The sequence below is a fragment of the Bos taurus genome, chromosome 3 (assembly GCF_002263795.3).
Source record: "Bos taurus isolate L1 Dominette 01449 registration number 42190680 breed Hereford chromosome 3, ARS-UCD2.0, whole genome shotgun sequence".
Lineage (NCBI taxonomy): Eukaryota > Metazoa > Chordata > Mammalia > Artiodactyla > Bovidae > Bos > Bos taurus.
In genome coordinates this window covers 10749118-10774653 of record NC_037330.1, presented here as the reverse complement: position 1 = coordinate 10774653, position 25536 = coordinate 10749118, and the positions used below count along the sequence as shown (strand labels likewise).

The 25536-nt window shown below is 37.9% G+C and overlaps 1 protein-coding gene across 1 annotated transcript; it reads right to left on the bottom strand.

The window, feature by feature from the left end:
- Positions 1-1404: 1404 nt before the first annotated feature.
- On the bottom strand, positions 1405-24883 carry AIM2 (absent in melanoma 2). The gene is given in 5 exon segments (XM_024990372.2): positions 1405-3324; positions 4662-4736; positions 4738-4845; positions 4847-4904; positions 24849-24883. Coding segments are annotated over 5 exon segments (756 nt in total). The 3' UTR covers positions 1405-2844.
- Positions 24884-25536: the final 653 nt, after the last annotated feature.

Below are 25536 nucleotides of genomic sequence, written 5' to 3'. Positions count from 1 at the left end.
AGTGACTTAGCATATATGCATATACATACATACACACACAATACAGCAACATACAACTACCTATTAACTCCTAGGAATGGGATCTTATGGTGCTTTTCATTTTCTTTTTTGTACTTATATGTCTATTACAATGCTTAATTTTGCATCTATAACTTTTATAATTTAGAAAAATAATAGACATCATGTTTTTCCCTAAAGGCATGCCTCCTTAGAAGTCTAAGTCATTGGTTTGTTTCTTAAAAACAAATATTATGTGGCCTGAAAACCAGAGAAGGACACTAAGGCCCAAAGCATGGTATGGGCTTGAGTATGGTCTTTACAGGATATAACTCAGGTCAAGTATGAACAGACCGACTAAGATGTGCTCTCCTTAGAGAAACCCAAGGGGTTTCTGCGCACCAGCTGCAATCCAGTCTGTGCTTCAATTGCCAACCCCTGTCCTAGGGTGGATTGCTTCAGTCCAAAATAAGGATATTTTTATTTATTTATTTAAAACTTTTAATTTTGTGTTGGCATGTAGGCAACTAACAATGTTGTGATAGTTTCAGGTGAATAGAGAAGGGAACTCAGCCATACACATACAGGTATCCATTCTTCCCCAAACTTCCCCCTCACCTCCCCATTCAGGCTGTTACATAACACTGAGCAGAGTTCCGTATGCTATACAGTAGGTCCTTGCTGGTTATCTATTTTAAATATAGAGTGTGTACATTTTAGAATTGGACTCGTGGAAGGGCCATAATTAGGTAATTTAAGAACCAAATAAGACAGCTTCTGATATTTTACATGAAGTCAGTACTATATGTTGGAAGTAACTCTAGCCCTGTCTGATGTGAAATAACTGTTTCAACTTATTTATTCAGGTACAATAGGTCAGTAGCTTTCCAGCTACGCTTTCTGGTCCTCAGTGTGTGAATCCTATGAGGAAGCTGCTCCAGGCAGAGATTTGCATTAGGCAAACACTGAAGAATTTACATTGAAATACAGTGACAGAAAGTGGATATCTAACACTGAAACTTATAATGCACTTTTTAACTTTTATTGTATTGAAATACAGTTGATTTACAATCTGTTAGTTTCTGCTACATGGTAAACTGATTCAGCTGTACATTTTAATGTTCTATTTTTGTATTCTTTTCCATGATAGTTTGTTATAGGACATTAAATGTATCTTCCTTACAGTGTATTTATTGATCACATACTTGATACCTGATATTTTACAATTATTTCATATCACTTAATTTTAAACTAGCTCTAGAAGGTTGATACTGTTTTTCTTTCATAAGAAAAGTGTGGAACAGAAGGTAAGATAATATTTCTAATGATTAGAAAAGTTCCTTCATAACAAGAATTTCCTCCACGCTACTTTATTGTCAGTGCTTCCTTCAATCCAAGCTCCTGGTAACCACTAACATAGTTTGTTTTTTTTTTAATAAGAAAACTTTTATAAACTTTACTCATTTCCATAATTTCCTAAAATGGAAATTAAAATATATATAGCATTTTTAATCCGGTTGCTTTCATTTAATATAGTGAGTTTAGGATTCATCTATAAGTTGTGTGTATTGGTTTATTCCTTTTTATTGCTGTGTAGAATTCAATGCGTCGACCCACTAACATTTGTTTATCCACCCCCCAAGAGAGAAACAATTGGATTGTTGACACTTTTGCATAGTTACAAATAAAACTGCTGCAAATATTCACGTGCAAATTTTTGTGTGGTTACCTGTGATATCATTTCAATGAGTGAAACCCTTGGAGTGAGATTGTTGGTCAAATGGCAAATGTATTTCAAATATATAAGAAATTGCCAAACAGTTTTCTAAAGTGACTGTAGCAATTTTCATTCCCTAGAGCAATCTGTGAGAATTTCAGTTGCTCTGTATCCTCCTCAGAGTTTAAGATTGTAGATGAATGTTAATTTTAAAAAACAGTCTAACTCTTTTACAAAGAAGTGTTCCATTTAACATTTTACCATTGTATGAGAATTCTAATTCCTCCTCATCCTCACTAACCACTGATATGGTCAGTGTTTTTAAATTTTTGTCATTCTAATTGGTGCATAGTGGTATATCACTGTAGTTTTAATTTGCATTCCCCTAAAGATAAATCAGGTTGAGTATTTTTTTATGTGCATATTTACTGCCTGTGTATCTTTTTTTTTTTTTTGCCTATCTTAAAAACTCAGCTGTTTTTTCTCATAATACTGAGTTCTGAGAATTCTTTATAAATTCTGGGTACAGAATCTTTACTAGCTATGTGTCTAGCAAATATTATGTCTCAATCTATGGCTTGCATTTTCATGGTTTAAAGGTATTGAGAAATGAAGTATTTCCTGCCATATCAGTAAACAAGGATGTCAGTCATCAGTGATACCCTGACTCAATTTTCCTGGACTATTCAGGATGCAGGGATGGCCAAATTGACTCTGAGAGATATCCTCAATATATCATGTCCTCAAGGTACAGCTGGGCTGTGTCTACTTGTAAATATGTCTTTCAGAAGTATTTGTCTAACTCTGAGGAAACCATCTACTTTAGACTTACAGTGTTACCAACGAACTGTTTGTAGGGCTGTATGGATACCACAGCATGTGTCTTAACCTTATGAAGCCCATGTTCTCCTAATTGTGTATCTAGGGTGTGTATTTTCTAACAAGGAGGCTCCTAAGTTCTCTGAGCTGTAGATTTACTATATATCAGGGTCTTCCACATTCTGTTCAATAGCACCTGTCCATTTTGCTGAAAACAAACACAAAACATTACCCCTTTGGAGAGTTGACTTTCCTTCATGAAGTTCCCACCTTAATGAAACTGCTGCTGCTGCTGCCGCTGCTAAGTTGCTTCAGTCGTGTCCAACTCTGTGCGACCCCACAGACCGCAGCCCACCAGGCTCCACCGTCCCTGGGATTCTCCAGGCAAGAACACTGGAGTGGGTTGCCATTTCCTTCTGCAATGCATGAAAGTGAAAAGTGAAAGTGAAGTCGCTCAGTCGTGTCCAACTCTTAGCGACCCTATGGACTGCAGCCAACCAGGCTCCTCCATCCATGGGATTTTCCAAGCAAGAGTACTGGAGTGGGGTGCCATTGCCTTCTCCGTTAATGAAACTATGAACTCTAGATTTCAGGTATAGTTTTTCTCCAGTCTTTGATAGCTCTAAGAATGTAAGTTGAAGTTTATTCCGTTCCTTGCACTGGATTTTCTCCTCATTTCCAAGCATCAGTACTTCTATCATTCCTGTGCTGTCATTTAGGTCACATAATATATGATCTTCTGTTCTGCTTTCTGAAAAGATAAAACCAACACCAAACTTTTGGTAATCTGACTAAGGAATGCCACATCAATCAGACATCAGAAGTCATCAACAGCCTCCAGAAAGAGATATAAGGCAAAAAAAAAAAAAATTATATATATATATATATATATATATATATATATATATATATATACACACACACACACATACAGGCTTGAAACGAGCAGATATATAGTTAATAGATATTCAGTTCAGTTCAGTTCAGTCACTCAGTCATTTCTCTTTGCTACCCCATATATCACAGCACACCAGGCCTCCATGTCCATCAACAACTCCCATAGTTTACCCAAACTCATGTCCATCGAGTCGGTCATGCCATCCACCCATCTCATCCTCTGTCATCCCCTTATCCTCCGGCCCTCAATCCCTCCCATCATCAGGATATTTTCCAGTGAGTCAACTCTTCACATGAGGTGGCCAAAGTATTGGAGTTTCAGCTTCAGCATCAGTCCTTCCAATGAACAACCAGGACTGATCTCCTTTAGGATGGACTGGTTGGATCTCCTTTCAGTACAAGGGACTCCCAAAAGTCTTCTCCAACACCACACTTCAAAAGCATCAATTCTTCCGTGGTCAGCTTTCTTCACAGTCCAACTCTCACATCCATACATGACCACTGGAAAAACCATAGCCTCGACTAGACGGACCTTTGTTGGCAAAGTAATGTCTCTGCTTTTGAATATACTATCTAGATTGGTCATAACTTTCCTTCCAAGGAGTAAGCGTCTTTTAATTTCATGGTTGCAGTCACCATCTGCAGTGATTTTGGAGCCCAAAAAAATAAAGTCTGACACTCTTTCCACTGTTTCCCCATCTATTTCCCATGAAGTGATGGGACCAGATGCCATGATCTTCATTTTCTGAATGTTGAGCTTTAAGCCAACTTTTTCACTCTCCACTTTCACTTTCATCAAGAGGCTTTTGAGTTCCTCTTCACTTTCTTCCATAAGGGTGGAAATCTGCATATCTGAGGTTATTGATATTTCTCCTGGCAATCTTGATTCCAGCAAATTAGCACTCAGGCAAGTGCTTTTTCAGAAGCTACAAAAAGAAAAGAAATTCGAAACAGGATTATGACATCTTCTTGAAAATAAAAATGTTTCTAATGTATTTCAGTTTTAGTACATTCACTCTACAGCTCTTTTAGTTTTGGGGGTTCATTTATCTACTTTTTTTATTTTAAAATATTTTAAATGAATAATTTCTAAAATCTTTCCAAGCTCATAGCTGAGAATAAGTTATTCTTACAAATCAATTTTAGATTATATATAGAAAACTACCTAGACTACAAACAGCCCATTCACAAGTTGTTCTCTGGGGCTGAAATTGAAGTTTATTGACCTTACGGTATCACCATCTTTTCTGATAATATGCTTTGAGACACTGATCTGGTCAAATTCAGTGTCACACACCAGGGAAATTCAGCATCACTTCCAGGTAACAACTGTGCCAATAATATTTTGATATCATAATTATTTTGCTTGGAGTGAATTTATCCTTCAGTTTGTTATTGAAAACTTTTACAAAAAAAGAATTCACTCTCAGTAGACACTGCAGCATGACACATCTCCTGCTTCCCTTTCTTGGGCCTTCATTGCTTCCAGTACCATGACTGCCACAGGGCCCTTCTGAAACACTCTTGCCTGATGAATTCTTGATGGACCACCATCTATTTCTGCTAAGGTTGAAGGCAACAGAAGAAAGATATTAGATTGAGTAAAAAAGATACAATTAAGGAGACTTTTCTTCACTCTTTATGATAAACCTCAGAAAGCCAGCCAGAGATAGGTGGAGTCAAAGGAAGAGACATAGAGGAGTCAGAAAGAGATATGAGATCTAGACTGACAAGAGCCTTTTTAGGGAAGATTTCATGTCCTGTGTTCAGAAGAGAGTTTGCAGGCAGACTCCCTGATCTGCATCCTTGTTTTTCTACTATATTTAAAGAGCACATCAGACCTCTGAGACATTGAAAATTAAGGCAAAAAAGTGACTCTCGTCCTATCTTCTTCTTCTGACTCCATTAGAGCACAAGATGTTCTCAATCCTCCACCAAATACTGTCTTGAATATTCATTTTACTCTGGTAGATAAGCAAAAGGCAAAGGAGAAAAGGACAGATATACCCATCTGAATGCAGAGTTCCAAAGAATAGCAAGGAGAGATAAAAAGCCTTCCTAAGTGATCAATAAAAGAAATATAAGAAACAATAGAATAGGAATGACTACAGATCTCTTCAAGAAAAATAGAGATACCAAGGGAATATTTCATTCGAAGATGGGCAAAATAAAGGACAGAAATGGTATGGACCTAACAGAAACAGATCTTATTGACCCAGATAATCACAATGGTGTGATCATTCATCTAGAGCCAGACATCCTGGAGTGCAAAGTCAAGTGGGCCTTAGGAAGCATCATTAGCAAAGCTAATGGAGGTGATGGAATTCGAGCTGAGCCATTTCAAATCCTAAAATATGATGCTGTTAAAGAGCTACACTCAAATGCCAGCAAATTTGGAAAACTCAGCGTGGCAACAGGACTGGAAAAGGTCAGTTTTCATTCCAACCTTCCCAAAAGGCAATGTCAAAGAATATTCAAACTACCACATGATTGCACTCATCTCACACACTAGCAAAGTAATGCTCACAATTCTCCAAGCTAGGCTTCAACAGTACGTGAACCAAGAACTTCAGATGTTCAAGCTGGATTTAGAAAAGGCAGAGGCACCAGGGTAAAATTGCCAAAATCCGTTGGATCATCAAAAAAGCAAAAGAGTTCCAGAAAAATATCTTCTATCATCGAAAAAGCAAGAGGGTTACAGAAAAACATCTTCTTCTGCTTCATTGACTATGCCAAAGCCTTTGACTGTGTGGATCACAACAAACTGTGGAAAATTCTTAAAGAGATGGGAATACCAGACCACCTTCTGCCTTCTGAGAAATCTGTATGCAGGTCAAGAAGCAACAGTTAGAACTGGACATGGAACAATGGACTGGTTTCAAATTGGGAAGGAGTACGTCAAGGCTGTATATTGTCACCTTGCTTATTTAACTTATATGCATTTCCATTTAACTTATATGCAGCATTTCCATCATGTGAAATGCTGGACTGAATGAAGCACAAGCTAGAATCAAGTTGGTGTTTGTAAAGTCTCTTGAGATTCCCTGGGACAACAAAGGAAATCAGTCCTGGGTGTTCATTGGAACGACTGATGTTGAAGCTGAAACTCCAATACTTGGGCCACCTGATGCGAGGAACTGACTCATTGGAAAAGACCCTGATGCTGGGAAAGATTGAAGGCAGAACGAAAAGGGGACAACAGAGGATGAGATGATTGGATGGCATTGCTGACTCAATGGACATGAGTTTGAGCAAGCTCTGGGAGTTGGTGGTGGACAGGCAAGCCTGGCATGCTGCAGTCCATGGAGTTACAAAAAGTCAGACACAACTGAGCAATTGAACTAAACTGAATGGTAGATAAGTGAGGGAGCTGAAATATCTGCACAACCTTCCCAAATTTTTAGAAACACTCCTCTGCTTGATAAAATGAGAGATTAAGCTAAATGTGAGCAAAGGGAATGACCTAAGTCAGAGATTCTATGAGTGAGTTATAGGAAGAATTAAAAAGAAGAATCAATTGTATGTTTATAAATTTACCCTTAGAAATAACAAGCTACCCACTAAGGTTTATAGAAAAGCATTACATCTTGCTATTTATAGTTACAAAAATTGAAATAATTTCTTGTTGTTGTTTAGTCACTCAGTCGTGTCTGACTCTTTGTGACCCCCATGGACTACAGCACACCAGGCTTCCCTGTCCTTCACTATCTCCTGCAGTTCACTCAAATTCATGTCCATTGAATGAATCGATGACGCCATCCAACAGTCTCATCCTTGATCGTTCCCTTCTCCTGCCCTCAATCTTTCCCAACATCAAGGTCTTTTCCAATGAGTCAGTTCTTCACATCATGTGTGCAAACTATTGGAGCTTCAGCTTTAGCATCAGTCCTTCCAATTAATATTCAAGACTGATTTCCTTTAGGATGGACTGGTCGGATCTCCTCTCTGTCCAAGGGAGTCTCAAGAGTCTTTTTCAACACCACAGTTCAACAGCATCAATTCTTCGATGCTCAGCCTTCTTTATGGTCCAGCTTTCACATCAGTACATGACTACTGGAAAAACTGTAGCTTTAGCTATATGGACCTTTGTTGGCAAAGTGATGTTTCTGCTTTTTAATATGCTGTCTAGGCTTGTCATAGCCTTTTTTCCAAGGAGCAAGCATCTTTTAATTGCATGGCTGCAGTCACTGTCCATAGTGATTTTGGAGCTGAAGAAAATAAAATCTGTCACTGTTTCCATTGTTTCCCCATCTATTTGGCATGAAGTGATGGGACCTGATGCCATGATTTTAGTTATTTGAGTGCTGAGTTTTTAAGCCAGCTCTTTCATGTTCCTCCTTCACTTTCATCAAGAGGCTGTTTAATTCCTCCTCATTTTCTGCTATTAGGCTAGTATCATATGCATATCTGAGGTTATTGATATTTCTCCCAGCAATCTTGATTCCAGCTGTGAGTCATGAAGCCCAGAATTTCAAATGATTTACTCTGCATATAAGTTAAATAACAGAGTGACAATATATAGTCTTGATGTTCTCCTTTCCAAATTTTGAATCAGTCCATTGTTTTTGTCTGATTTTAACTTTTGCTTCTTGACTTGCATATAGGTTTCTCAGAAAGCAGGTAAGGTAGTCTGGTATTATTATCTCTTTCAGAATTTTCCAGTTTTCTGTGATCCACACAGTCAAAGGCTTTAGTGTAGTCAATGAAGCAGGTGCTTTTGTGGAATTCTCTTGCTTCTTCTATGATCCAAACAATGTTGGCAGTTTGATTTCTTGGTTCCTCTGCCTTTTCTAAATCTAAGTTGTACATCTGGAAGCTCTCAGTTCATGTACTGTTGTAGCCTAGCTTCAGAGATTTTGAGCATTACCATGCTAGCTTGTGAAATGAGTGTGATTGTGTGGTAGTTTGAACATTCTTTGACATTGCCCTTCTTTGGGATTGAAATGAAAACTGACCTTTTCCAGTCCTGTTGCCACTGCTGAGTTTTCCAAATTTGCTGCCATACTGAGTGCAGCACTTTAATAGCATCATATTTTAGGACTTGAAATGGCTCAGCTGGAATTCCATCACCTCTACTAGCCTTGTTCATAGTAATGCTTTCTAAGGCCCACTTGACTTCACACTCCAGAATGTCTGGCTCTAGGTGAGTGATCACATTATTGTGGTTATCTGGATCATTAAGACCATTTTTTTTCTTTACAGTTCTTCTGTATATTCTTGCCGCTCTTCTTAATACCTTCTGCTTCTGTTAGGTCCATACTGTTTCTGTTCTGTATTTTGCCCATCTTTGAATGAAATTTTCCCTTGGTATCTCTAATTTTCTTGAAGAGATCTCTAGTCTTTCCCATTCTGTTGTTTTCCTCTATTTCTTTGCGTTGATCTCTGAGGAAGGCTTTCTTATCCTCATTGCTACTTTTTTGGAACTCTGCATTCAGATGGATAGGGATTTAATTAAGTAAAATTTGCTATAGTCAAACAATAAAGCACTATATAAATATTAAAACTGCCTTAGAGGAATAGTGAGGTCAACTGTTATAATTGACCCAAAAAAAGTAAAGGCCCCAAACAGAATACACAATGTTTTTCTTATTGAGGAAACAAGTCACACATACAAACACATTAGATAGTTACCAATATCAACTAGGTTTTCTCTAGGTGATAAGATTAATACTAATTTTTTTCTTTGTTCTTCTCCAAGTTAACTGAGATAAGTTATGAGGAAGTGGGTTGTTTTAGAAGCAAATGCTGCTTTTGAAAAGGAACTTGCTGTCTAGAGTCAAAGGAAAATAGAGGAAAAAAAATTATATGTACAAGGAAAACTGTAGGCACTTCTGAATGGGATCTCTACTAGGACCTGGAGTGCAGGACATGTCTACTCACTAGAGGACACTGATGGACAGTGATACAGACTATTTGAACCAGTTCAGGAAAATGTCAGATTCACTCAGTCAGTTCAGTTACTCAGTTGGTCCAAATCTTTGCAACCCCATGGACTGCAGCATGCCAGGCTTCCCTGTCCATCACCAATTCCCAGAGCCTACTCAAACTCATATTCATCAAGTCAGTGTTGCTATCCAACCATCCCATTCTCTGTCATCCCCTTCTCCTCCTGCCTTTAATCTTTCCCAGCATTAGGGTCTTTTCCAATGAGTCAGTTCTTCACATCAGGTGGCCAGTTAGATTCACTCAAGTCTACTCAAAGATTCATCTTTGATACCACTTACCCATAGTTGGATAATGTGTATTTTCACTACTGATAACTAGAAGGTACCACTTGCGTATGAATCTTATCTCCTTGTAAACTGAGAGAAATACCGTACTATTGAGCCACCTGAGAAGCCTGCTCCTTTATAGAAAAGATAATCATTCCAGAAGCCAAGACCCTCTCCAGTCATCACTCTTGCCTGAGGAGGCTACATCATCTTAACACAGGTGCCTAAAGATCTTCCTTTCTGCACCTAAATCATGACAACTCTGAAAGGCACTCCCGGCTTCTGAGCTCCCTGTGGAGTGGCTGGGGTCTTTGTCATGATGCAATGGAACTGAAATTCTTGCTCTTCTCCTACATCATTCCTTCCCAAGTACTAATCCTGAGAGCACTCTCACAGGTATTGCCTGAAAACCACTGTCTATCTCAGAGTTTTCTTCTGATAGAATCTACCCTGTAACAATGTGTTAAGATGCCCAGAGCCTGGCAGAGATTAGGAGCTCAATAGATGTTTAATCCAATGAAAATGAATTCTCTTTTTGTTACCCAGATGTACCATTCATATTATAGCCTTGCTCTGTTTACTTGCATGTTGTATGATAGAGAACAGAGGACTCCAATGTGGGGCATGACAAGGACAGTGACTGGAGGATGCTCCGACAAGGACTGAGGCTCCTCCACTGGCCCATCACACCTAATGTGATGAGAGACTTCTGGGAACTGCAGAAGCATCAGGCATCACCTCAGCTTGCTCTTTCACTAGCTTTGTTCCTTTTTTCTGTTTGTATTTCTTATCAACTAGTTAAAAGTAAGCAAACACATACTAACCCAAAGAGATTGAACATAGACATCTGAGGAGAATGTAAATATTATTTCCCCTCAGGAATAAAGTAAAATTATCTTGAGTCAAAACCTGCCCTGGGATTATACACACACACACACACACACACACACAGACATCCTGCAACTGCATCAGCATATTGTAGCAGTAGGTAAATCCTTCGGATATGGAGGTATAGGAATATAATGACACATGAACACATTCTGCCTCTGACAATGATGGGCTTACTTATTAGGAACAAATCCTGTCACAGAAAATAAATACAAAAATTAGAAAATTTTATTTAGAAGAATAGTACTCAAAAGCATGAGAAAACATCAAGAAAAAAAAAATGATGAACCAAGAATCTAAAGAGTCATAATCAAGAAAAATGAAGGCAATACAAGCAAAACCACTTATGACAAGGTTAGGGAATTAGATATGAGTTTTAAAATAACTAAGATTGTCATGTTAAAGAAAGGAAATGATGCATATAATACTGATGAAAATGTCAATAGATCATTTCAACAAAGAATTACCATCTATAAAAGATGGTAATGTATGTTATAAAGATGTATGTACATGCAGCCAATGTATCTTATAAAAATGAAAATACAATATCTGCTTTTAACAACACATTGGAAGGACTGGAGAGAAGACTGAATACAGCAGATGACAACATTGATTATCTAGAAAACTGGTCAATGGAAATCACAAAAACACAATCAAACAAAGGAAAAAAAAATAGAATGAAAAAACAGAAGAGAGCATAAAGAAATACGTAGAAAGTGTTCAACATGTCCTGTTTGTGGAATTCCAAGGCGGAAGAGAACAGAGCAGAGGAATATTTGAGGAGATGGTGGCTGAGAGTTTGCCAACAACTTAAAGGGAATCAACGCATAGATTTGAGAAGCTTAGTAAACCATCAGCAGAAAATATACAAAGAAAGCATTAACTTAGTGCATCACAGACAAACTGATGGAAAACAAAACAAAGAGAAAAATCTTAAAAGATCTAAGAAGAAAAACACACATTGAAAGGAAATGTAATAAGCCCAATAGCTGATGTTTCAATAGAAATTATGTTCTAGAAGGTATTATAAGGACATCTTTGAAGCACTGAAAGAATAAGAAAGCAATATAAAGTATTTTCAAAAATTGAAGTCAGATACAAATGTTTATCTACAAGAATACATTAATCAGAAACCTACTGTAGGGTATAACAAAGGGAATTATTCAGACTATAAGAAAGAAACATTACACAGAAGCAAGAAATTAATGAAATAATGAAGAACACTTAAAAAGTCAAATACATGGGTAAATATGAAGAGTATTGGCAGCTTAATATCACAACATTGATGAGGACAGTGACACTGATGATGATGATATTGATGACATTGTATGTGATTATAACATGTAGAGGTGAAATATATAATAATAATAGCAGTCATTGGAAGAACTGATGTTGAAGCTGAAGCCCTGATACTTTGGCCACCTGATGTAAAGAACTGACTCATTGGAAAAGACCCTGATGCTCAGAAAGATTGAAGGTGGGAGGAGAGGGGACGACAGACAATGAGATGGTTAGATGGCATCACCAACTCGATGGACATGAGTTTGAGCAAGCTATGTGAGTTGGTGATGGACAGGGAGGCCTGGCATTCTGCAGTCCATGGAATTGCAGTCAAGACATGATTGAGCAACTGAACTGAACTGAATAATACCACAAAAGACTGGGAGTGCATCAGTTGATTTTTGCTGTACAATAAACCACTCCATACTTAGTGGCTTAAAACAACAAAAATTTATTATTTCTTATAATACTGTAGATTGCCCAAGCAGTTTCTGCAATAGTGATTGGCTCAGAGAAGTTCGATGATCATATGACATCTCACACTCGTATGGGACCTCAACTGAGAGACTGAGAAGACTATGATAACTGGGGCCTCAGCCCTTGTGGTGCCTCATCACCTAAGGGGTAAGCAAGGTTTGTTCACATGAGGACAGAAGGGTTCCCAGGAATAAGACAAGGCAAGCTCCCGCGTACAAGTAGTTTTCATTCCTTCCATGTTTCCTAATGCCCCATTGGCTAAACCAAATCACATGCCTACATACAGTTTCAGAGGTTAAGAAACAGAATTTCCACCTCCTGATTAGCATCTGCATTGTTGCAATGCAAGGTGTGATAGCTGTGTTTACAATATACCACAGCATCAATTCATCCAGTTCCCCAAAAGGGACTATTAAGAGTGTGAAAAGCAAGCCACAAAGTGAGAGAACAGACGGATTTCCATGTATTGACTGAGATAATAATATATCCAAGGGGTTCACTTTTCAATATTTTATATGAAAATATTAATATTTATATATTAATATTTATATTAATTAATTATTTTTAAATTTTATTAATTTTAATTAATTTTAATAATTTTAATTAATTATAATTAATTAAATATTTAATTAATTAATTAATATATATATAATAAAGTACTGGTGTTCAGAATATAAATTACTCTCATACACATGTATTTAAAAGGTAGACAAACCACAAGATAAGTAGGCAAAAAATGAATTGTCACTTGACAAATAAGATACACAAATGGCTAATCACCATATAAATACAAATTATGCTCAACCTCAACAGTCCAGGTTCGATGCACGGTACTGGAGGCTTGGGGCTGGTACACTGGGACAACCCAGAGGGAGGGGAGGGGAGGGAGGAGGGTGGAGGGTTCAGGATGGGAAACGCAGGTATACCTGTGGCGGATTCATTTCGATATTTGGCAAAACTAATACAATATTGTAAAGTTTAAAAATAAAATAAAATTAAAAAAAAATAGAATTGCAGTGGCCATTTTGGGGAACTTGGGACAAGAAGAAGATTCTTTATTTGAAAGGTACAAAAAGAGAAGAGACCCTCATGAGGGGATTGTCATTTAGTCAAAAAGAGATTGTTTTGTTTAACATAGGTGATATATCATTTCTGTACTTTGGAGATTAATAAATACTGATTTTTAAATTAAAAAAAAGTTGTCAGAGAAATTCGTATTAAAATACTCTTTAAAATGGCAAATATTTTATAATAAGATTTTTTAAAAACTGATCTAAGTAAAATTTTCAAACTGCTACATCACTTTGGAAAATAGTTGGGCACTGTTTGCTAAAATTCAATATATACTAAACTTATTTCCATTAACTCCATTCATAGATGTATAGTCAAGTGAAAGATTTATACACATATACAGTATTATATATATATATATATATACTTCTATGATTGCATATGTTGTGCTGTACTTATTCGCTCAGCCGAGTCCAACTCTTTACAGCCCCAAGAATTGTAGCGCTCCAGGCTCCTCTGTCCATGGAGATCTCCAGGCAAGAATACTGGAGTGGATTGCCATGCCCTCCTCCAGAGGATCTTCCCAACCCAGGGACTGGACCAGGTCTCCCACATTATAATCAGATTTGTTACCATCTAAGCCACCAAGGAAGCCCAAGAATACTGGAGTAGGAAGCCTATCCCTTCTACAGGAGATTGTCCCAATGCAGGAATCAAATTGGGGTCTCCTGCATTGCAGACAGATACTTTACCAGCTGAGCTACCAGGGAAGCCCATATGTTTACATACATATAAATGAAAAGACATGTATATAATGTTTATAATATTTGTAATGAACATGTGATTATAGCAGCAGTATTCATAATGTCCCCAAATAACAATCAGCAGTAGACTCTCTCATATATTATATGTATAAAACTAAAACATGAAATGTACAGAAATTAAAATGAACAAACAACTGCTGCTGCTGCTGCTGCTAAGTCGCTTCAGTCGTGTCCGACTCTGTGCGACCCCATAGACGGCAGCCCACCAGGCTGCTCTGTCCCTGGGATTCTCCAGGCAAGAACATGGAGTGGGAAACAACTGCTACAGGCTACTAATGTCATTTGAAAAGAGATACAAAATAGATTAAAGTGTAAAATTCTTTTTATATTGAAAAATAGGTACAATTAGTCTTTGCTCTTAGAATTCAATATAATGGCAATCTTTAAGTGTGTCTTGGAGCAAAAAAGGGACTTCAGAGGTGCAGGATGGGGAACACATGTACACCCGTGGTGGATTCATGTTGATGTATGGCAAAACCAATACTATATTGTCAAGTAAAAAAAATAAATTAAATAAGTTAAAATAAATAAATAAATAAGACAATATATCATGTTACATTTACTTTTTTGATAATTTGTTGAGTTGTAGTCTTAAATCTATGTACCTTCTTTATTTTTATATACTATAATAAAAATTAATATAAATATTTATACATATATATACCTATATATATTTAATGTATAAGGTATATATACATGTGTGTGTATATATATATATATACTTATATATATATGTATATTTCACCTGGTAACTTATTTGGATAAAACTAAAATATACTCCCTGACAAAGCCTACTCACCAACATTTCATTTCTAATTATCACCAAGTCTTAATACTTCTCAAGTCTCTCTCAATTCAGTATATCTTTCTACGTTTCCAAATCAAAGTTACTAGTATCTCTTCCAGGCCTATGGCAATAGCTGTTCTCCCCAAAGTCAAATTGGCTACTCATTTTTTGCCAAACAATATCTAGAAGGATCAGTTTATAATGAACTCTATTATCACTCTATGGTTCAAAACCTTTTGTTCGATCACTTCTGATTTTTCTGGAAACAAAGTATTCTAGTCATGTTCTACAGGCCTTACAAGGCATCATACCACCCTTTGGAGATTCTTTGTACCACAGCCACCCCCATTGTCTTTCAAACCCTTAAGAAAGTCAAACTCCTGCCACAGGTGTTTTTCACACTCTGTTTCCTCTGACTGAAGATACATTCCATTCCTGTTCATTTTCAGAGTTTAGCACAAAAGTCATATATCAAGAGAAGCCTCAGCTGACAGCTCCCACTCTAACCCCTGGCTGTTGTTAGGCTTCCTTGACACATGCTCTCCAAATGCTGTCTTCCTTTCAGCTGGAAGTCTTACCTCAGATTATTAATTCATTCATTTGTGGTCAAGAAAAAGATGTACATTTCTCATTAGAATAAAACCTCTGTAGAACTTGGATTTGTTTTTAACTCGCTGTTTTATCACCAGAACCTAAAACAGTTCCTATTACCTATTAGGAACTCAAGAGATATTTACTGAATAGATAAGGGGATGGATGGGTGGATGACAACCTGGCCCTCAAGAACGCCACCTCAGTGCAGCTGTACCATCTGGCTTGGGTGCCCCAGGCCAAAAGCCAAATTATATTTCATCATGAAAAACCAACTTCCAGTCTTAATTTCTAAAATATCATTTCTTGATATTTTAGAAACATGAAAAAGATGTTCTTTTTCAATTATTTGGGGAAGAGGGGAAGGGAAGAACAGGTATTCTTTGTTTTTGTTTTTATTATTGAAGTATATTTAATTTACAATATCCTGTTACTTTCAAGTGTACAGTAAATTGATTCAGAGATATATATATAGATATATATATAGATACTTCAGATTCTTTTCCATTGTAGGTTATTACAAGATATTGAGTATAGTTCCATCTACTCTGTTCTACTTCAAATGAGGAGAGGTTGTGAGAAGAACATTATACAGTGGTAAATGTGCAGACATTTCTGGTTACACAGAAAGAACCTTCAACAAAAGATGAAAGACGAAACCTACAAGGAAACAAAACAAAAACTGGTTTCCCACCAGCATAGCTAGGGGTGGCATGGAGCACAAACAAATTTGCTACATACAAAATATACCTAAGAATAATCTAGGATGGAATTTAAAATAAAACAGGAACCTAATTGACTTCTTACATGGAGCACAGAACTACCAGTCATTCTTTACTGGTAATTTTTCTGAAATTTCATTCCTTATTGGATCATTTGTACCTAGTCAGGATAATAAAATTCTAGTATCATTACAATAACCAATGGAAAAAAGATTGCAGTAGGGGAAATTTGGTGCTATCCTGAACAGAGAGGAATAAATTATTCAGTTGACAGAAAAAATAAAAGACATTCCTAAATATTTTCAACCTATGTTCACCAACACCTTTAGATTCCTGGCTCACACAAAAAAATCACAGGGCTTTGGGTTACTTGGAGCAATTACATGTAATCACTGCCACCTTGAGGCCATCTCTAAAACCTACGTCTTCTAACTTCATAGAGCAGAGAAAACTACAATGCAAGACAGAATCAGTCCCTATCATTGTAGCATCATGTGCTTATGCCATCATTTATATTCATCATTTACATTTATCTCTTCAATGTGTATTCTCTAACTCGGCTTTCTACACCCAGAATAGCATAGATGAAAGCCAGAAAAAAATCATGTGGTCAACTCAGATATCTCATAAGATGATTTCAAAAAGAAGAAATGTTGAGAAGTTTTATTTACAAAATATATTCAAGTTAAGTAACTTAGATATTTTTATCCCCAGATAAAATAATCCAGCTTTCTGAGAAGTAAACCATGATAAAATATAGGGAAATTTAAAGTAATTCCATTTGTATAAACTTGTAAAGTAAGTTGAAGTAAAATCAGTCATGAAATTTATTTGAATGCATTTCTGCTAATAGTAATCTTTAACCATAAAAATGTTTTCACTGGAGAATACAATAATAATTTACACCATGGTAGTATTTTTATTCTGGATATATCAATACATTCTGAAACTACAACATCATACAAGCCCTAAATCGCTGTAATAACACTAAGAAGCAATAACTTGCCATATTTCGATCCCCTGGAGGAGCTATAGCTCTGTTCCCAAAGTGATCCTATTCTTTACTATACTAGTTGATGATCCTAAAACTAGAGTGAAGTGCTTACATTAGTTTTTGGCTTTATAAACCTAAAAAGTGCTCTTCTTTTGTCATGGCCAGTAAGTCAGTAAGCAATTCCTCCACCAACTTTCTACCACTTGCATGTGAATAATCCCTGTCTTTTTTCTTTCTGACACTCATGAGGTGATAGCTTAAACATTTTAAGAAAGCAAGAACATTAATTTATGTGCATAAGAGCTTCTTCCCATGGGCCCAAAATTCATAAGGTTCAATATGAAACTCAAAGAAAAGGAAATTCTGGATCCAAACACCATTACTCCAATACTTTAAATTTCCATCAACTCAATAAGTCAATATATATCAAGGAAAAAATATGTGAAAAAAAAATAAGTGAAATTTAAATTCCAATCCACTCTGCCCTTTGGCTGAGTAAATCTTAGAAAATAATATATTTTAATAATGGAAGAATCTCTAAATTAGACATTTTGGATGGGGAGATCAGTGTTTTTCAAGAGCAAAGCATCTCATCTCCAAGTTTAGAGTAAAATAATATCTGAGAAAATCTTGAGTGTAAAAAGAGGAAATCCTGAAACAAAGCAGAGTAAAGGAATCTTATTCTAGGATGTATCATCTGAGAAGCCCAGCTGGAGAATGATCTGTCTCAGATGAAATGACCAAATAGAGGATGAAAAGAGCAGATATTAAAGCAGAGAAGTGGGAAAATATGTGTTGTCCACTATTGTGAGGTTCAGAGAACAATAGTTACGATGATCAGTAATGGCATCAATTCATGGACTTTCCCTGTGCTGTGCTAAGCAGACGAGCTTACTGGTGCCATTTCCAGGTGTGTACAGAAGTTAGCTATATCAAACCAGATGTTTTCAAAAAGGTTTACTCTCCGCTCCCACTCCAACACTGGGTCTCTTTATTCCACTTAAAACAGGGAGATTATTGTTAAGTCACAGATGCATTTTCTTTTTTTTTTTTTTTTTTTTAATTTTATTTTATTTTTAAACTCCACATAATCGTATCAGTTCTGCCAAACATCAAAACGAATCCACCACAGGTATACATGTGTTCCCCATCCTGAACCCTCCTCCCTCCTCCCTCCCCATACCATCCCTCTGGGTCGTCCCAGTGCACTAGCCCCAAGCATCCAGTATCGTGCATCGAACCTGGACTGGCAACTCGTTTCTTACATGATATTTTACATGTTACAATGTCATTCTCCCAAATCTTCCCACAGAATTGTCCAGGATTGATGATATTAGTTTGGGAAAAATAAAAGGTAAAAGAAGATAAATTTGAGGTGCAGTTTGCAGAATGGGAGAGAAGAAAGACACAATGGGAGAAGTCTTCAAGTTGGAGAGAAAAGAATTCCACCTTATAATTTAACTGAATTTCCAATTTTGTGCAAGGGTTCCAGCTTGGCTTTCATGTGTAACCATTGCAACCCTAGCCCAGCTCAGATATAACTTTCACCCTAAATTTTCACATAACTGCTTGTCACTGCATTTTATTTTTTTTTCCTGAATTCTTTATCTAACTACTTTCCTACCCACCATAATATTCTACTCCTGACTTTAAGTTAAAATTTATTTTCCAGAAATACCTCCTTGCTGTCTCCTGGCAATTCATTCAGTTTACCATCTTCCAGACCCTGGCTAGTTTCCACACTTTATCTCCTATAAACATGAGTGCTGTTGAAGCATTTCACAGCACAAGGAGTGACCAAGTAGAACAAATACCTGCTGTAAATGGCCAGTATAGTCATACAAGAAAATTATCACTGCATTGACCTTATCTTCCAGCATTGCACCCTCATTTCACTACAGCCACACTGGCCTCCTCACAGTTACTCAAGCTTCCAGGAATATTCCTATTTTAAAGACATTTGTAATTGTTGGGAGTTTTTCCTGCCCAAGAGATCTTTTCCTAGGTTTATTTGCTTTGTAATTATCACTTTCTATTCAGTTCAGTTCAGTCACTCAGTCGTGTCTGACTCTTTGCGACCCCATGAATCGCAGCACACCAAGCCTCCCTGTCCATCACCAACTCCCAGAGTTCACTCAAACTCATGTGCATCGAGTCGGTGATGCCATCCAGCCATATCATCCTCTGTTGTCCCCTTCTCCTCCTGCCCCCAATCCCTCCCAGCATCAGAGTCTTTTCCAATGAGTCAACTCTTCGCATGAGGTGGCCAAAGTACTGGAGTTTAAGCTTTAGCATCAGTCCTTCCAATGAACACCCAGGACTGATCTCTTTTAGAATGGACTGGATGGATCCAAGGGACTCTCAAGAGTCTTTTCCAATACCACAGTTCAAAAGCATCAATTCTTTGGTACTCAACTTTCTTCACAGTCCAACTCTTACATCCATACGTGACCACTGGAGAAACCATAGCCTTGACTAGATAGACCTTTGTTGACAAATTAATGTCTCTGTTTTTTAATATGCTGTCTAGGTTGGTCATAATTTTCCTTCCAAGGAGTAAGGGTCTTTTAATCTCATGGCTGCAATCACCATCTGCAGTGATTTTGGACCCCAGAAAAATAAAGTCTGACACTGTTTCCACTGTTTCCCCATCTATTTGCCATGAAGTGATGAGACCAGATGCCATGATCTTAGTTTTCTGAATGTTGAACTTTAAGCCAACTTTTTCACTATCCTCTCACTTTCATCAAGAGATTTTTTAGTTCCTTTTCACTTTCTGCCATAAGGATGGTGTCATCTGCATATCTGAGGTTATTGATATTTCTCCTGGCAATCTTGATTCCAGCTTGTGCTTCTTCCAGCCCAGTGTTTCTCATGATGTACTCTGCATATAAGTTAAATAAGCATGGTGACAATATACAGCCTTGACGTACTCCTTTTCCTATTTGGAACCAATCTGTTGTTCCATGTCCAGTTCTAACTGTTGCTTCCTGACCTGTATATAGGTTTCTCAAGAGGCAGGTCAGGTGGTCTGGTATTCCCATCTCTTTCAGAATTTCCCACAGTTTATTGTGATCCACACAGTCAAAGGCTTTGGCATAGTCAATAAAGCAGAAGTAGATGTTTTTCTGAAACTTTCTTGCTTTCTATTATATATATTTTATTCAATTACATTTATTTTTTTCTACCCACTAGAATGTATACTTCATAATGGTAAAGATTTTTTTCTACTTCTTTTCATGTTATATTCCCAGCACATGGCTCAGAGCATGGGCTCAGTGGTTATTTTTGTATAAATTAATTAACTAATTTAATCTACAGAACAGTGCCCTGATGTAGATGATTTTGTTATCTCCATTTTACAAGCCAGGCAATTACAAATCACAGAAACTGAATAATTTGTCCAAGAACACACTGTCAGTGCCAGAGCCTGGATTAATCTCTATTTATTTGATTACAAAAGTCATGCTCTTTCTACTGTGGTGCCTTTAAGGACTAAAAGGTTCATGATTGATATGTGGCCTACACAGATTCAGATGTGTAGATTTTGTGCCTTCTCAAGTTCCTTTCTGGCAAAGAATCATATTTTGCACGATGGATCTAGCTCACAATAGATTTACGTTCTTGTGTTTGGCTCTTGAGTTTCCAGAATGTACACTAGGACTTTAAAGACTTGAAAGACAGAAACAACATTGTGGAAGAGGAGGGTTGGAGCTTAGGGAGGTTGATCCACAGGCACTCACTAACAATTGAAGGTGAAAGAGAGAAAAAAGCAATTATTTCAAGTTTCTAGTGTGGAACATTAGGTGGTAAACAAAAATAAGAAGAGTTAATTTACCATAGTCTAAGAGGTATGCATGGGAGAAGTTTTGATATATTGAGTTTGAGATGACCTTAGGGCCAAGATATATGAGTATCCAATTGGTTCATGGCCCAACCCACTATGTTCTTTCCCATGTAATGTGTTCCTCATTTTGATTACCTGTGTTATATCCCTGGTCATGTATTTTCCTGTTTCCCTCATCACTTCATTACTTATGATTTAGCTTCATAACAACTTGGCTGAAATAAATTAAGTGGCTTGAGATTTTGAACCACACAGATGAAAGTAGAGGAAGGAACCAGGTGAGATGAGTGGAGAGGAAGCTATGTGCTGACTCAGTAGGAAGGTTTGTTCTGCTGGGGGCATCAGCATTCTGTGGAACTAAATTTAAAGAGACAAGACAAGATGGAGTTTGATTCAGGATATGTCAGTACCTAGTACAATCCAATGTGGCAGGAAGTGTCTATAATTTAAACTGTATGGGAGGGCCATAAAAAATATGACTCCAACACGGTCAGGCAGTTGAGACTTATACACTATCCTGAGCTAAGGAGAAGGAGGTAGGGGTCTGGGTCTTCAAAGGGGAGGAAGATAATTCACAGGAAAATGAAAAGAGAAGCTGTTTGTTAAATAGGTGTTTATCCTATCATACAGATAAGTCTTTCTGCTGTAGAAAGGTATCTTTAGTAATAGCTCTTTCTGGTAAGGTCCCCATATCTAAATTCTTTTAGGTGGTTCAGGGAGAGGTAAAAAGCTTTTCCTGAATCTGCTGGGTCTTAATTATCTTCAACTAAAAATCCATAAGTCAAAGTGGAATATTTGGGGGTGACTTATTCTGCTTCCCCTCATTCCTAACTCTTATTTAGACTCTATTGGTTTTATCGCATTTGCTCACTTATCTCCTGCGTTTCTTGCTTTGAGTGATTGTCCTCCAACTGAGGAATTTCTTTCCCTTAACTATTCCAACTATTGGCCTGATCAATTACTGGTTCACAGGGCCATCCTGGCCTTCTAAGGGAAAAGAGCTTGGGATCTGAAAGGTGGACCTAAGAGGCAATAGGATCTAAGTAAAACAGCACACTAACTGTGTGTGTTTGAGTGTTTGACACACCAGCTGTGTCAGCACAGCACACTAACTATATATCTGCCAGTTTCAAGCCTGTATTTTTCCCTTATATCTCTTCCTGGAGGCTGTTACTGGCACTTCTGATGTCTGATTGATGTGGCATTCCTTAATTAGATTACCAAAAGTTGGATTTTTATTTTATCTTTGCAGAAAACACAACAGAGGAATTATGCATTATATAATCTAAATGACAACACAGGAAGGATAGAAATATTGGTGCTTGGAAAAGAACAAAATCCAGTGTAAGGAAGGGGACAAACTTCAACTTATATTCTTCGCGCTGTCAAAGACTGGAAAGAAACTACACCTGAAATCTGGAGTTTATACTTTCATTAAGGTGGGAACTTCATGGAGGAAAGTCAGCTCTCCAAAGGGATACTGCTTCGTGTCTGCTTTCAGCAAACTGGACAGGTGCTATTAAACAGGATATGGTGTGGAAGACCCTGATATTTAGCTCACAGAACTTCAGTCAGTCAGCTCAGTTCTGTCTCTCTGTCATGTCCGATTCTTTGCGATCCCATTAATCGCAGCACGCCAAGCCTCCCTGTCCATCAACAACTCCCAGAGTTCACTCAAACTCATGTGCATCAAGTCGGTGATGCCATCCAACCATCTCATCCTCTGTTGTCCCCTTCTCCTCCTGCCCTCAATCCCTCCCAGCATCAGGGTCTTTTCCAATGAGTCAGCTCTTCGCATGAGGTGGCCAAAGCATTGGAGTTTCAGCTTTAGCATCAGTCCTTCCAATGAACACCCAGGACTGATCTCCTTTAGGATAGACTGGTTGGATCTCCTTGCAGTCCAAGGGACTCTCAAGAGTCTTCTCCAACACCACAGTTTAAAAGCATCAATTCTTTTGTGCTCAGCTTTCTTCACAGTCCAACTCTCACATCCATACATGACTACTGGAAAAAACCATAACCTTGATTAGATGGTCCTTTGCTGGCAAAGCAATGTCTCTGCTTTTGAATATGCTATCTAGGTTGGTCATAACTTTCCTTCCAAGGAGTAAGTGTCTTTTAATCTCATGGCTGCAATCACCATCTGCAGTGATTTTGAAGCCCCAAAAAATAAAGTTTGACACTGTTTCCACTGTTTCCCCATCTATTTCCCATGAAGTGATGGGACCAGATGCCATGATCTTCATTTTCTGAATGTTGAACTTCAAGCCAACTTTTTCACTCTCCTCTTTCACTTTCATCGCAGCACTGTTTATAATAGCCAGGACATGGAAGCAACCTAGATGCCCATCAGCAGATGAATGGATAAGAAAGCTATGGTACATATACACAATGGAGTACTACTCAGCCATTAAAAAGAATACATTTGAATCAGTTCTAATGAGATGGATAAAACTGGAACCTATTATACAGAGTGAAGTAAGCCAGAAAGAAAAACACCAATACAGTATACTAACACATATATATGGAATTTAGAAAGATGGTAACAATAACCCTGTATACTAGACAGCAAAAGAGACACCAATGTATAGATCAGTTTTATGGACTCTGTGGGAGAGGGAGAGGGTGGGGAGATTTGGGAGAATAGCATTGAAACATGTATAATATCATGTATGAAACGAGTCGCCAGTCCAGGTTCTATGCACGGTACTGGATGCTTGGGGCTGGTGCACTGGGACGACCCAAAGGGAGGGTAGGGGAGGGAGGAGGGAGGAGGGTTCAGGATGGGGAACGCGGGTATACCTGTGGCGGATTCATTTCGATATTTGGCAAAACTAATACAATATTGTAAAGTTTAAAAAGAAAAAAATGAGCAAAAAAAAAAAAAGAGGCTTTTTAGTTCCTCTTCACTTTCTGCCACAAGGGTGGTGTCATCTGCATATCTGAGGTTATTGATATTTCTCCTGGTAATCCTGATTCCAGCCTGTGCTTATTCCAGCCCAGAATTTCTCATGATGTACTCTGCATATAAGTTAAATAAGCAGGGTGACAATATACAGCCTTGAAATACTCCTTTTCCTATTTGGAACCAGTCTTTTGTTCCATGTCCAGTTCTAACTGTTGCTTCCTGACCTGCATATATGTTTCTCAAGAGGCAGGTCAGGTGGTCTGGTATTCCCATCTCTTTCAGAATTTCCCACAGTTTATTGTGATCCACACAGTCAAAGGCTTTGGCATAGTCAATAAAGCAGAAACAGATGTTTTTCTAGAACTCTCTTGCTTTTTCGATGATCCAGCAGATGTTGGCAATTTGATCTCTGGTTCCTCTGCCTTTTCTAAAACCAGCCTGAACATCTGGAAGTTCATGGTTCACGTATTGCTGAAGCCCAGCTTGGAGAATTTTGAGCATCACCTTACTAGCATGTGAGATGAGTGCAATTGTGCAGTAGTTTGAGCATTCTTTGGGATTGCCTTTCTTTGGGATTGGAATAAAAACTGACCTTTTGCAGTCCTGTGGCCACTGCTGAGTTTTCCAAATTTGCTGGCATATTGAGTGTAGCACTTTAACAGCATCATCTTAGCAGCCTCCTTTTTAGAAGATACACACCCTGGACACACAATTAAGAGGACATGGACTTCTTAAGGTGGAGACACACCCTGTGATACCCACACAGCTCCACAAACAGTTCATTGGTAACACTGTAAGTCTAATGCAGACAATTGCCTAAAGTCGGTTAAATTATTCTGAAAGATGTATCTTAAAATAGACATAGTCCAGGTATACCTTAAGAACACATTTGTCAGAGGCACTTCAGCCATCCTTACACATAGTCCAGGGAAACTGAGTCAGGATAAACCCTTACTCCTGACCTTTCATCTCTCCCTCATACCAGTACATCCTGCTGCCACTACCTGCTCTTCATCCCATGTCTCAGCACTGTTTGTACTAGCTGCTATCTCCCTTTTTAAGAGTGGGGTGGAGACTTGAGACACTGGTATATGTGCCCTTGTTAAGTAGGAGTGTATATCTCAAGCCAGATAGTAACTTCAGGAGAATTATCCAAGAATGAACAATGTACTGGGAGGAAGTGAAAGTGAAAGTTGCTCAGTCGTGTCCAACTCTGTGCGACCCCATGGACTGTAGCCTACCAGGTTCCTCTGCCCATGGAATTCTCCAGGCAAGAATACTGGAGTAGTTAGCTGTTCCCTTCTCCAGGGGATCTTCCCAACCCAGGGATCAAACCCAGGTCTCCCACATTGCAGGTGAATTCTTTACCATCTGAGCCACTAGGGAAGCCCACTGGGAGGAAAGGAAGAAGATAATTTTATGAGAAGAAAAGAAAAATACACTTTAAGAGGACAGAGTCACTGAAAGCAGAGAAGGGATAACTGATCAGCTTCATCTCAGACCATATGTATTTTGTCTCCATAAGGTTATTAAGGTCAAAAAACTGAAATGAAAGGGATCAATT